At 42.7% G+C, this 15,223-nt stretch overlaps 1 protein-coding gene across 1 annotated transcript in view; it reads right to left on the bottom strand.

The window, feature by feature from the left end:
• The window catches only part of LOC127794366 (DEAD-box ATP-dependent RNA helicase 21), a 20,677-nt gene extending 5,454 nt beyond the window's left edge, over positions 1-15,223 (bottom strand). Inside the window, exons 1-2 of the mRNA XM_052325394.1 lie at positions 14,486-15,223; positions 4,267-4,318 (exon numbers count right to left, since the gene is read on the bottom strand). Of these exons, the coding sequence (XP_052181354.1) occupies positions 4,267-4,318; positions 14,486-15,151 (718 nt within the window). The 5' untranslated portion in view covers positions 15,152-15,223. The remainder of the gene's footprint in view (positions 1-4,266; positions 4,319-14,485) is intronic.

Raw genomic sequence — 15,223 nt, 5'->3', positions numbered from 1 at the left:
CTTATTGAAGTCAAACGTCAGAGGACTAACGATCCTCATTTAGTCCACCCCCAACACTATATCACAACCCCCTAATTCCAGCACCCTTAGGTCCATCAAGAACTCCTGCCCTTACATGAGCCACTTGAAATCCATGCATTTGCAGTCGCTAAACATGCGGTTACCATTGGTCACTGTGACAGGCAACAGGGTGGTGGCCACCAACTCACAGTGTAGATCAGTGGCAGTAGATTCACTGAGGAAGCTATGTGTACTCCCACTATCTATGAAGATCATCAACTTCCTCCTTCTAGCTTGCCCCTTAACTTTTATTATCTTCCCCATAAGCTCTCTTTTCAATGCATGGAAGGATATCTCCCCTCCTTCATCTTTTACCTCTACCTCCCTTGCCAACTCTAGATCTTTCTCATTGACCTCTCTTTCTTCCTCATCATCCTTCTCTTCCTTGCCTTCCATCTTCAAGAGTTGTAGTTTGCATTGGTGGCATACTTATCACCACATTTGTAACAGAGCCCGAGCTGCCTTCTTTGCTCAATTGTAGTACCCTTCATGCAATTGAAATTTGTCTTAGGGGGTCCCAATGCTAATTCAGCACTCATCCCCTTCGTGTTCACCCCCATAGGTTGTGGAGGGTTCACATTGCTCCTAAACCACAGCTTACCTTCCCAAAGATGGCCTCTAGTGTCAATTCTTGAAGCATGGCCTTCTTTGCAACCTGCCTCACGATGATAGGCAACATCATTTTGACCATAGACCGCAATTCTCCTCTAAGGCCACTCACAAATTTTGATACAAAATACTGCTTGGTCAGGTATGGTTGTGGATTCCACATAAGAGCCCTCAATTCTTCAAACTTATCCAGGTAGTCAATCACCGTTCCTGTTTGCTTCAACATCTTGAACTCCTCAATCACATCTGACTAAGGCTGAGCATAAAATCGGTTTAACAGTTCGGTTAGCCAATGTGAGCGGTTTGGGTTCGATCAGCATTTTATAAATATTTCGGTTAATTGGTTCGGTTCGGGTATTTGGGCAAACATGCCCACAAAACCGAACCGACCGACTCGAGTAGCGGCACTACCTCACTCCAACCAAGTCCATGTTCAGTGACTTATGTCCATTGCCTTTCTTCTTCGTTCTTGCGCAGGCGCAGCACACCCGAGAGACCGCCTCACTCGGGTCACCCCCCCACCTGTCGTCAACCTTCATCTCTTCGTCGACTCGTCGGCTTCTCCCTCACCCAACACCCAGCCCTCCTGCACCCGATAACCCAAGACCGAGCCCCCCTCCACTCGTGGTCGAAGCATCGACCCTAGCCCCAGGTCATCGGTGGCTAACCCTCACCTCGCCGTCAAACCCAAACGGCTTCACCGTCGACGGCGACTTCTCCCCCACCCAACACCTAGCCCCCTTGCACCTAATAGTTCGAGACCTAGCCCACCCCCACCTTGTCGAACGTGATAGCAAAACCTAAGCCATTTCACCCTCACCTCACTGTTAACGATCTTGAGAGTATCACCATCATTGATTTGAGAAGGTAATACAATTTTGGCAACTTAAACGTCGTGTGGTTTTGATTGTCGTGTCCGATCTGGTTGGTTTCCCTTGCTGTTTGTTTAATCTTTCGATGCTTTGGCTTGGCTTTGCGAATTCATTGTTTAACTTGTTTATGTTTTGTGATTTGGTTCGTTGTTTACTTCTTGTTGTTTTGTGTTTTGTGATTTGGTTCTGTTTCAATGTTTTGTGATTTGTTGTTTGTTTAATCTATAGATACCTTCCATGTTTCTATTGGCTTTCTTCCATGTATCCAATGTTGGGATATTCGTGTACTGAATGTTGAATTGATCACAAAATTAAAAAACGCGAAGAGATTTCAATCTCGGGGGCTGTGATGGGTGAATATGGCAATCAATTTTGGAACAGAAAGCTTTTTATTGGATGATGATGATGATGAGGCTGAGGATGATGATGCCCCCACATTTTAATCTAACTTTGAGCAATTAAATTTTCCTTAGCGTATGCTCTATGGAAAAGGAATTTGAATTTGGTTTCTTAGTGTAGTAGGAACTCAGTAATCCATTGTAATTGTCCTAAGTCAAAATAAAAAATCATCCCATGTTTTCTGTTTTGTTAGTTTTCAGTGTTTGCTATTGCTGATGATAAGGGGTTAGGAACTTAGAAATCAAGATGTATTTGGAATTGACTTGAAGGTAAATTAAATTAATATATCAGGATGTCAAGGAATTGAATCAAGATGTATTCGGTTAAATTTTTGGGCTGTTTTTCGGTTTAGTTTTTGGTTCGGTTAGTTTAAAGGTCAAATCGGTTCGATTTTTGGGCTATTTTCCTGGTTCGATTTTCGGTTCGGTTAGTTCAAAATTCAAATCGGTTAATTCGATTTCGGTTATTTTGGTTAGTGTATCAAGTCAGTTTGGTTCGATTCGGTTCAATTATTTTCAATGGGGCGGTTCGGTTCAATTAGGTAAAATGGGGCGGTTCAATTTGGTTAGATAAAATGGGGTGGTTCGGTTTGATTATAACTGAATGCATACCCCTACATCTGACATGTTCTTCTCCTCGAACCTTAAACTTAGCTCTTTCGCGAACTCATTCCATCCAGCCTCCACCTCCCTCACCTTGATCCACCCTTGATACCAGGAGTCGGCAGTATCATTGAGATACGCCGCTGTCATAGTGACCCTCTGCACCTTGGGCACATTATACAACAGAAAGAACCTCTCACACCGATGAATCCACCACCTTAGTTTGGATTTGTTAAATAAGGTAATCTCCAAACGAGGCTTAGCAGTTGAAGTATCTTGTGGCTCATTTTGATCTAACAGCTCACTTGGCTCACCCAATCTGTCAAGTTGTGGGAGTATCCCGTGGTCGGAATGGCTTGGATCTGTGGTCGATCGGGGTGGGAATTCAGGCGCTAGCCTGAATTGTGGAAAGGCAGAGAGCATATTGAATATGATGTGAATTCTCTGTCCGTACTGATCAATGGTCTCCCGATGCTTCTCTAGCTCCCGCTGCATCGCCTTTCTGGCAGCGACTTGATCTTCCTTACCCTGCGCAATTGCTTCGAGAGTTTGGTTCATTCCAAACTCCAGCGCCTCCATGTCCGTCTCCAATTGCTTCATATGAGTGCCTTCCGCCATCGATCTTGCTCAAACAGGGTTCTCCTTCAATCTTTGAGGACGTCCAGCTCTGATACCAAACAATAAGTCTCGGATTTGAGACTTATGTTGTTTGGGAAATTAAGTAGCCATAGAATTCAAATTGGAGGGAGAGAGAATTTGAAAGGAGGGAGAATTGAGAGGAAAAGAGAGGGAGAGAATTTTGGAGGGAAAGATTCATGTTCTATTCAATTGCATAAATCCCATCCTCGACGCATTTTAACCCTTTTATAGGCAGCCTTACAGTTGTAACCGCAAGAGTACAAGTTGTTAAAGCTACAACCGTTGAGCACAACTAGGGTAATTACGATACCAGGCTAATTACAACCTTGCCCCCCTAACTACCAATTACATCCATGCCCTTACCCGCCTTTGGGGTCATGACACACACTTATTTTTGGTTTTTATCTCTTGTAACATACAATTTTATTTTTTTAAAAAGGGCATACTATATTTACATATTTCATTAGGAAAATAATTCTAAAAACTTCATAAAACCCCTCATTGTATCTTTGGGCATGCCCAACTTATGGACAGGCATGTCCTTGTCACGTGCTCATAATATACCAAAAATATATATCAATATAATAATTGGCACATGTTGTTTGCTGCATTTGGCACATATACATGCATGTTTAATGTTAAAACACATCATTCCAACTAGAAGGGACATGGGAGATGGCAAGGCACAAATGTTGAAAGTAGAGAGAAGTAAGGAAAAAGAAGAAAAATCTCAGTGAGATTGTAGAAAGTTGAGAAGAAACATAAGAGATTAGGAAGAAAAAGAAAAAGCTTGAGAAGAGAAGAGACAAGAGAGGAGGAACTAAGAGAGGGGGAATCATATTATTCATTCATCAAAAACTTAATAAGAGAATACATTATTTGCCTTATATAGGCAATGAAAAGATAGCCTATCCGAAAGATAAGAATCTAATCAAAATGTGATTCTAATCTCTAAATCAAATACAATTCAATCTAATCCCTATATCAAATATAATTCTATCATCTTGACAACTATTATTAAAAAAAAAAAAAAGATAAGTCCCTATCAAACCACCATATAACTATAATAAAATGAAAAAAATTACCTATTTCAGAAAGCTGAAGCTTCATCATGGCTTTAACTCTTTCTGCTGGAGTCTGTTCAACAAAGAAACACACCTTACTCACACACAATAAATAGCAATGAAAAGCAATATATGTATGTGTGTGTGTGTGTGTGTGTGCCAGAAATAAAGAAGATGCAGCTAAGACTGTAATAGATGACAGCCTGTTATTACTGTAGTCTCATACTCCACACAAATATTTCTCCAATTCTCTATTTCAGAAGGGATCATCTGGATGGTAAATCTTTCCAGCAACCGGGTGGTCGGTGGATGTACCTTTCATATGTCATAAATCCCCCAAATTAATGTTTACCTAGGACAACATGTAAGAGAAGATATATGGACCTAGGGACTTAAATTTAACCTCACCGGTCATCATTGGAGCTTGTACTCCATACATTACAACACATCAAGCCTTTATCTCACTATGTGCGGTCAGATACATGAAATCTAGATTTCCATTCATTTCTATCCATTGCCTTATCTTTTGTAAGGCCCATATATTAATATCAAACCCAAGTGTCGCCCACCAAGTCTTTTTAGGTCTTCCTCTATCTTTTTTACTAACTACTTATTTCATTCCACGAACTCTCTTCACAGGGGCCTCTATTGGTCTTCTTCTTATGTGACCAAACCATCATCTTACAATGAAGACAAAAAATAAAAAGTGAAGAAATTACCAACATGACACCGGAGGGGTGGAACACAGTGGGTGGAACACAGATTCTTGCCACAGATATTCAGGTAGAAACTCTTTTTATGTACTTAAATTTGAGAGGGAAAAACAAAAGGAAAAAACTAGTATTGGGTTCTTGTTAAATACTCTTGGGGGAGGCAAAAGTAAAATATGTCTCCTTGCTGGCATGCACAGATCGATTCTCACTTCTAAAAATGTACACGACCCGACCCTAGGGTTTGAATAGGAATTTGGAAGAAATTGAGGGAGAATTACAGAAAGAATTGAGAGAGAATTTCAGACAGAACAAACAAAGAGAGAGATCAAAGAAGCTGAGGGAGGAAGAACAGTAAGATCCGAGAGAGAGAGAGCGTAGAGAGAGAATCAGAAGCGTCAATTTGATATATTTCACAATAATCCCTTCTTTACAGCCATGGTTGTTAAACTTCCGATTTTATGAGTACGATTTTACGATTTTTTGCACCGAAAACCCTTACGATTTTACGGTTTTGAAGTTAAATCGCACTCGATTTTACGATTTTACATGTCGAATACCCTCTTACGATTTTAACAACCTTGTTCACAACTCTAGTAGCTTTATATAGCTACTTCTCCTAGTTAAGTATTTTTGTTACAAAATAAAGAGAAAATATAACAAATAAAATAACAAATTAACTACTGTTAAAGTACTATTATATCATTGGGGTCATAACAATTCCCCCCTCCTAGAGAGAGTTCTTGTCCCCAAAAACTTACAATGACTAGCCACTATTCTTCATCCAATCCCTGCCTTCTGTATCGGATTTCCTCTTCTTCTCTTCTTCCTTCTAAGCCTTCTCCTTCTAAGCCTTTTCCTCTCTTCTCTTAAGTTCCATTGCTGTTGCTTTTCCTGCAAAAATAAAATGTAGACTTCATGGATCACCATGTTGAGGCTCTCTTCCACAATGTCAAAACTCCCAAACCAGATGTCATCAACCTTCTCTTCCTTCATCTTCCGAATCTGGTCTACACCAGGTGATATGATAGCAATATTGTCATATTGCCCATGACAAAAAATGCTCAAAACCGCAATGAGATTTTCTTCAGCTGAAATTATCTTAATCTGTGACTCTTCAGCTTTTTCCAAAATCAAAGGCAAAGAAGCAGTACTCTTAGAATCTTCTTTCTCAGAATCATTCCTGCCCTCAGCCTCCAACTTTTTCCTTTGGTCCAAGTCTTCGTCAGCTACCTGTCCACGCTCATCAGCTTCAGTATCAACTTCCTTAGAGCCACTATAAGATTGTTCTGGTCCGGATTGTTCCATCAAAACTCCTTTAGCTACATGTGGATAGTCACAAACTTGCGGGCTGCTCTTAAGATAGCTTTTAGGTGGCAGCTCATACTTTCTGTAAATGGCTTCCGGAGCCAACTCTTGCAGCCTTACCTTCTCGGCTACTTGTTGTATCATGGCAGGACACATCATTTTCACCATAGGCCTTAGTGTATCATTAAGACCATTAATAAATCTTGATACAAAATAAGACTCAATAAAAGTAGGATGGAAATTGAGCACAAGTGCTTTCAATTTCTTAAACCTGACCAGGTACTCCATAACCGAGCCCTCTTGTTTCACCTTGTTGAGCTCCTCTTTGTAACTCTCATCTTCGATCTGATTTAAGGAAGCAGAATATTCTTTAGAAAAACATTCAGCTGGAATACTAACTTGAAATTTATGTGAAAATAGAATCAAAAAGTCGTCCAACTTTCTACTGACGTCCTTGATTACTTTCCTCGTTTCATCACATTCTTCCTTGAATGTTTTCCCAAATGGCTGTGCACTTTCAAGAAGTCCTTCAGCCGACAAGTTAAATCCTTGAAAATTCACCACTATAACAGCCTTTTGATCAGCTTCTAAGGACCTCTTTGGAAACTTATTCATGTACTAGAATTCAGCAAACCTAAATTCACTAAAACCTAATTTAGCAGACCCAAGCTATGACCAATTGAAATCATCGAAACTCTTGAATTCACCAGAATCACCAAAAATCACTGCTTGACCGATTCCAAATTGATGGCCTGTTAAATGTCCGAAAATCGCTGATTTGTAACAGCTTCGATTAGCTTCCAAGAAACAAGAGGCTTCCGATTCACAACTGATTATCGTCTGATCACTTCGCCTTTCAATTTCGAACAAGAATGACCAACTACTCTACTCGAACTCGCGCCAATAATCGTTGGCCTGTTCTGCCTTCGTGAGTCAAACTTGCCTCATTTGCAATTCAATGGTCGAGGATCACCGACTCTTCTCCCCTTCCAATTTCGGACAAATGAAGTCAAATCGATCGTTAAGACCCCTGCAACTGATTGTTTCTACTCGTGATCACTACGAATTCAAGGTCGCCTAGACTCTATTTGCAATTGTTCCAATTCAACAACCGCCCCAAACCTACTTCCACTTTGTGATAGACCACCGATTCACTGGACATACCAAAGGCGTCCAAGAAATCAGGGATAATTTTGGAATTAGGAAGATGAGCTGTTAGATGAGGGGTAGAGTAGGAATTGCAAGGTTGTGTAACAATCTGCATGTGCGGATTCCAATTCCGTTAGAGAAGAAGGAATAAAAGAGAGGTGCTGGTGGTGAGCATGGGGGGTGAAGAATTTTCCAGAAGTAGGAGAGATCAAGGGCCTCTCGAATTGCTCTGTTTTCTTTTCTTCTTGGGTTGTAATCGGTTGGGACTTTTGCTTATTGAATCAAGTATTCTTACAATTCTTAGAATTCTATCATTTTGGTATCAGAGCATTGCGATCCCAATGGTGAACTTAACGGATCGAGTGGGAGATTTAGAGAAGGGGTTGGATAGCGTACAACTAGGCGTGGACGCTATGAAGAGTGAATTGAATGCCATGAGAAGTGAGATTCGATCGATGGAGAAGAACGTTGCTTCCTTGTTGGAACAATTCGAATGGATGAGAGCGAGATGGGAGGAGCAACAACAAGAAAGGAAGAACAAGGAGAAGTGGGGAGAACAATCACCGGGGGTAGGTGACTCGGAGGCGACGCCCGAGGCGGGTGGGAGGCGAGCTGAAACAGAGGGGGTTGAGGGTGGCTGGCGATCAGAATCTCGCGGACGCCGGCTGGAAATGCCGCTCTTCGATGGAGGTGACCTAGATGGCTGGATTTTCAAAGCCGAGCGGTACTTCACGGTGAATGGGCTGACTGATATAGAGAAGGTGGATACAGCAGCTGTATGTTTGGAAGGACCTGCCCTCTCGTGGTTTCAGTGGGAAGAAAAAAGGCAGAGAATGAGGACTTGAGAGGATTTCAAGCTGTTGTTGCGAAACCGATTTCGACCCACTCAAGAAGGGTCGGTAGAAGAGCGATTTTTAGCTCTTCGGCAGAGGGGGTTTGTCTCGGACTACCGTCAAAGCTTTGAGGCACTGGCATCGCCTTTGGAGAATCTGCCAAAAGCGGTGCTAGAAGGGCACTTCATCAACGGTCTCAATCCGAAGATCAAGGCTGAGTTGAGGGTGTTGAGGCCAAGGTGTTTGGAGCAAATGATGGACCTGGCGCAACGAATAGAGGAGAGGAACCTGGTGCTCCGGGGAAATGTAGCTGGACCGGTTTCGAATAGAGGTCAATCCGCTTCACTTGCTATTCCAAATTACTAGCGTGGGGGACCTTAGCTCCAAGCGCAACCTGCTCCTAAATCTGTGGCAGCAAATTCTCCCTATCCATTTCGACCCCAAAACAGTGGGAGGGTGAGTAACCAGCCTTGGAAACGACTTAGTGAGGCCGAATGGAAGTCCAAGCGAGATAAGGGTTTGTGTTTTAGGTGTGACGAGAAGTATACGATCGGCCACAAGTGTAAGAACAAAGAGTTGCAAGTGATGATGATTTATGATGAAGAAGTAGGGGAGGAGGAGCAGTGGGTAGAGGATGGAGATGCCAACCATTGCCTCAGCCAGAAGAGGGAGGAAGTAGGGGAACCAGTCCAAGGGAGTGAGGTTATTGAGCTGTCTATGAATTCTGTGGTAGGATTGACAGCACCTCAAACGATGAAGTTAAAAGGGGAGATAGAGCAACAGCCAGTTGTGGTCCTGATTGATGGAGGACCAACCCATAACTTTATTTCTGTGGAGCTGGTGCAGCTGTTGGACCTAAGTAGGGAGGAAACAGCCAGCTATGGTGTGATTATGGGGACGGGAATGGCAGTTCAAGAGGCTAGAATTTGCAAGCGGGTGAAGCTTCAGCTCCAAAACTTGCAGATTGTGGAAGATTTCTTACCTTTAGAGCTGGGAAGCTCGGATGTGATTATGGGAATGAAATGGCTAGCAGCGGTAGGTAAGATGAATGTGGATTGGAAGACTCTCACAATGAAGTTTCAGGTAGGAGACATGGCTATAACGTTGCAGGGAGATCCTAGCCTGAGCAAGACCTTGGTATCCTTAAAGGCTATTGTGAAAGCATTTAAGGAGGAGGGGGAAGGAATGCTGCTGGAATTGGGTACATTGGCAGCTGAAATTAAGGAAGATCCGAGGGCAGTTCCAGAACTCTTAAGGGGCGCATTGGCTGAATTTAGAGGGGTGTTTATTGCTGAGGAAGGGCTGTCACCAAGCAGGGATAGAGACCATGCCATAAACCTCATTTCGGGATCATCTCCGGTGAGTGTAAGACCCTATCGTTATCCTTATTTACAAAAGAATGAGATTGAGAAGTTGGTGGGAGAGATGTTGGCCGCGGGGATCATTCAACCCAGCTCCAGCCCATTTTCTAGCCCAATATTATTGGTCAAGAAGAAGGATGGGGGGTGGCGCTTTTGTGTCGATTATAGGGCCTTGAACAAGGTAACGGTTCCAAACAAATTTCTCATTCCGGTAATAGATGAGTTACTTGATGAATTACATGGTGCTAGGGTTTTTTCCAAACTTGACTTAAAATCTGGTTACCACCAGATTCGAGTTAGGCCCGAAGATGTCCCAAAGACAGCATTCAGGACTCATGAAGGACATTATGAGTTCCTAGTGATGCCTTTTGGATTGATGAACGCTCCAACTACTTTCCAAGCGTTGATGGATGAAATTTTCAGAGATTATTTGAGGCGTTTTGTGTTGGTGTTTTTCGATGATATCTTGATGTACAGCAGCAGCTTGGAGCAGCATGAACAGCACCTAAGATGTGTGTTAAGGGTGTTAGCGGACAACCAACTGGTGGCCAACAGCAAAAAGTGTGTGTTTGGGCAGCTGAAAATTGAGTATTTGGGCCATGTTATTTCTTATTTGGGAGTTTCAGCTGATAGCAACAAGGTGCAAGCGATGATAGATTGGCCTACTCCAACAACGGTCAAGGAATTGAGGGGGTTTCTTGGGCTTACAAGGTACTACAGACGCTTTGTGAGAGACTATGGTAAGCTTGCTCGGCCTCTAACTGATAAATTAAAAAAAAACAACTTCTTGTGGGATGCGGTTGCTGAAGAGGCCTTCTAACAACTCAAGGCTAAAATGGTATCCTTACCCGTTTTAGCCTTACTCGACTTTGAGAAGCCTTTCACCATTGAAGCTGATGCCTCGGGGCATGGAATAGGGGCGGTTTTGATGCAAGAGCAGAGGCCAATCGCTTATTTCAGCCAAGCGTTCAGTCAGTTGGGGAGTAAGAAATCCTTTTATGAACGAGAACTCATGGCCATAGTGTTTGCGGTAAAAAAATGGAGGCACTACTTATTAGGCAGAAAATTTTTAATTAAAACGGATCAAAAGAGCCTCAAGTTCTTGATGGAGCAACGAGAGGTAAGTCCGGAATATTTGAAATGGATGGTGAAGTTGATGGGTTACCAATTTGAGATACATTACCGGGCTGGAATGGAGAATAAAGCGGCTGATGGGCTATCCAGAATCTGCCACACAGCAACTTTGATGGCTTTGACAGTGCCTAGAGTGGTCCATTTGGAGCAGGTGGCAAGTGAGGTAAACAATGATGCAGGGCTGCAAAAGATTATCCAAGAATTACAAGTTGACCCCTCCTCCCATCCTAATTTTCAGCTGGTGGACAAGCACCTCGTCTACAAGGGACGACTTTACTTACCCAAGGGATCCGCACTAATTCCGTTGATACTCCAAGAAGGGCATGATGGGAGCATGGGAGGTCATTCGGGGTTTTTAAAAACTTACAAAAGGGTGGCGGCGAATGCCTATTGGCCAGGTATGAAGAAGGATGTGCATCGATATGTAAGTGAATGTTCAACTTGTCAACAAAACAAGTATATAACCTTGTCACTAGGGGGACTGTTACAGCCACTACCAATTCCTAACCAGATTTGGGACGACATCGCCATGGACTTTATTGAAAGACTTCCAAAATCTAACAAGGTAGACTCAATCTTGGTTGTGGTGGATCGACTTAGCAAATATGGGCATTTTATTGGACTTAAACATCCATTTACAGCTGGGGAGGTGGCTGGAACTTTTATCAAGGAGGTGGTAAGGCTCCATGGGGTTCCTAGGTCCATTGTGTCGGACAGAGACAAAATTTTTATGAGCAGATTTTGGGAGGAGATCTTTAGGCTGCAGAGCACCAAACTCAAAAGAAGTACAGCTTATCATCCACAAACGGATGGGCAAACCGAGGTACTCAACCGGACTTTGGAAACCTACTTGAGATGTTTTGCTTCTTCCAAACCAAAGGCCTGGTTCACTTGGTTACCATGGGCTGAATTATGGTACAATACTTCCTATCACACAGCTGCTAAATTAACTCCCTTCCAAGTGGTGTATGGGAGGGAACCGCCTCCCTTAGTGAGGTTTGAGAAGGGAACTACCCCCGTCTCGATGGTGGAGTAGCAGATGATTGAAAGGGATGAGGTCCTAGATGAATTGAAGGTGCAACTTTCGAGAGCACAAGCCATAATGAAGAAAAGAGCAGATGGGGGAAGAAGGGATGTGAAGTTCCAGGTAGGCGACTTAGTGTATCTGAAATTAAGGCCGTATCGGCAAAGATCTTTGGCTGCCCATGCAAATGAGAAGCTAGCGGCCCGCTATTATGGCCCGTTTGAGATTGAGAAGGAGGTAAGCCCTGTGGCTTACCAACTGAAACTGCCACCGCATTGTCAAATCCACCCAACATTTCACGTGTCCCAACTACGGGAGGCTAAGGGGGCAATGAAGGCCACGAGGGAGCTGCCTGCATAGCTTACTGAAGATCTGGAAATGGTGGTGGAACCCTCAGCGGTGCTAGGAGTGCGTTCGGGGAATGGTAGGGGCCTGCAAGGAGCAGAAGTGCTGATTCAGTGGAAGGGCCTACCACCATTGGAAGCTACTTGGGAGCCCTACTCAATGATCCAGCAGCAGTTTCCATTCTTCCACCTTGAGGACAAGGTGAAAGTTGGGGGAGGGAGTATTGATAGACCACCGATTCACTGGACATACCAAAGGCGTCCAAGAAATCAAGGATAATTTTGGAATTAGGAAGATGAGCTGTTAGATGAGGGGTAGAATAGGAATTGCAAGGTTGTGTAACAACCTGCATGTGCGGATTCCAATTCCGTTAGAGAAGAAGGAATAAAAGAGAGGTGTTGGTGGTGAGCATGGGGGGTGAAGAATTTTCCAGAAGTAGGAGAGATCAAGGGCCTCTCGAATTGCTCTGTTTTCTTTTCTTCTTGGGCTGTAATCGGTTGGGACTTTTGCTTATTGAAACAAGTATTCTTACAATTCTTAGAATTCTATCACTTTGCGCCTTCTTTTTTCATCGTAATCGACGCCTTCATCTCTCCCAATCACCGTCCAATGGCCAGAGAACCATTGACTTTGCTACAATCTTCTCGAAATCATTGGCGAAACTCACCTAGCTTGCTTCGTCTTCAAAAGTCAAATAAGAATTGCTAAAGTTCCAGCCGAAAGCCGCCTGACGATGTTTCATCTTTCAATTCCAACTCTGGATCGCTTGACTCCACCACATTTTGTACTTAATCGGCTCTGTACAGCCTCTTGATAATTGCCTGAATTACAATACCTATGAAATTGTTTCTAGAATTCTCCTTCTTCTCGAATCGCAACAACTAAGACACGCCAGTCTGATTCAACAGCCAGAATTTGCCCTAAAAAAAAATTCCGAACCAATTGCTACAAGTTTGCCATAATCAACTATTGAAATTTCCAACTCACAACTGAGAATCGTCGGCTCTTATACCATTTGTCACGACCCTAAGGTTTAAATAGGAATTTGGAAGAAATTGAGGGGGAATTACAAAAAGAATTGGGGGAGAATTTCAGACAAAACAGAGAAAGAGAGAGAGATCAAAGAAGTTGAGAAAGGAAGAGCAGTGAGATCCGAGAGAGAGAGAATCAGAAGTGTCAATTTGATATATTTCATAATGATCCCTTCTTTATAGCTCCAATAACTTTATGTAGCTACTTCTCCTAGGTAATTATTTCTGTTACAAAGTAAAGAGAAAATATGACAACTAAAATAACAAAATAATTACTGCTAAAGTACTATTTTATCCTTGGGGTCATGACAGCAAGTTTAGGGGCTGGTTGGAAAACAATAAAACAGCTTCCCAACATATCCAATTTAATCCAGTGTAAATAGCTCCCTGCTTCAAGGGGGAAAAAAAGAGAACATTATGTCTTATTACCACCAACTCTTTTCTTCAAAAACATTTACATTTTACGAGCTGGTTTTGATTTTGTTTGGGGCATCAGATATTGAGGTTGTTTTCAAGAAAAGGCATGTTTCCAACTTCTGTTAACTTATGATAAAGGAAGGTTTGTCTTGGATTTTAATGTGTAATCTTGACTGAAAGTCTGAGTAAAATGGCCAATTCTTTTTATAAATAAAATACTAATCAAGATAAAGGCTTGATTTGTTGTGCATATGTTGTTGTAAAATAATAGTCAGTATGGTTTCATAAAAATTGCATCTGTGTGTATAAATTGCACAATCTTTTCTTCCCTCTTATTATATTTCAACAATAATTCTCAACCTCTTACAAACAAGTTGTATGGAAAATTCAGAACATAGTAGCTCACTGACTGATTAGTAATTGTTGGACCTCCAATGGATTACATTAACTACAAGTAAGCAAGGTCAAATTCTAACTGAAATCCATGTAGCAATCTCTGAGAAACAAATGTACCAGCACAAGTATATCATCAGCAAATCCTTCCTTTATGGGATGTCTCTCTGACTTTTTACTTGTTATTAGTCTTTTATGATTCATTCTTTCTAAGATCAAATTATCATAAACATACACAAATAATCTCTTAGCTTACTTAATATTTCTAGTAAGGCAATATTAGGCAAAAAAATAGCATATTATTAGCACACCGAGCTCCGGAGAGAGGGTTTTCCTTTCAGGAGGGTACATAACATAAATCCACTACTTTAACAACCATGGTTGATATAGGATTACGTAGTTCCCAACAAACGCATCAACTTTCAAGAGTATAAACACAAATTCTAAACCATGTTTCGTGCAACATCAATTGTACGCATAGAGGCATTACAAAATTAAAAACTGAAAAACCAACTGAATCCAAATTTATACGCACCATATCGTCGTAACCTCCGATCAGTTTTGCGTAGTCAATCCCTCCATTTCGGTCCTTTGCCGGTTTATTTACGCCCTGATCTTTACTCCCGTCGTCTCCACTCTTCTCCCTTCTCCGGCGGCCTCTTTCTTCATCCGAAGCACTCGGCGACCGACTCTGCCTTCTCCTCCTCCTATCTCTGTCCTTATCTTTATCTCTTTCTCTATATCTGTCCCTATCCTTATCCCTATCCCTATCTCTGCTTAATGATCGATGCCGATGCCGGTGCCGTGAACCACGACAATCCCGGCTCCGACTACGACTTCGGCGCCTAGAATGGCGATCGCTGCCCCTATCCACCGAGTCTCGGTGCCGCCAGTCACTCGAAACCCTAGAAGATTGCTTGTCACCGGAGGAGGTAGAAGGAGGTTTCTTATTGAGCTTGTTTTGGATGGTTTGGAGCTGAGCTTGCTTCTGGTATTCGGCGGCCTTGGAGGGGCTCGAAGCCCTAACGAAGTTGTTGAGGAAGGAAGATGAGGACGAAGGAAGAGAGGATCCCCTGGCCGGGACGGCGTGGTCTCTGGCGGAGGCAGAAGAAGAGAAACCGAGGCCTTGCTTGAACCTGGCGGCGCCTTCGCCCTTGCGAGAGAGCTCGTCATAATAGGCCGCCGCCTTTTCTTCCTCCATTGCCTGACTTCAGAATTCTCCTTCGCATCGCAGGTCTACCCACCCACCCTCGTGTTTTGAGGCGAGGGCCGG

Source organism: Diospyros lotus, chromosome 2, assembly GCF_014633365.1.
Source record: "Diospyros lotus cultivar Yz01 chromosome 2, ASM1463336v1, whole genome shotgun sequence".
Lineage (NCBI taxonomy): Eukaryota > Viridiplantae > Streptophyta > Magnoliopsida > Ericales > Ebenaceae > Diospyros > Diospyros lotus.
The sequence above is the reverse complement of the archived record's forward strand: the minus strand, read 5'-3'. Positions and strand labels throughout refer to the sequence as shown.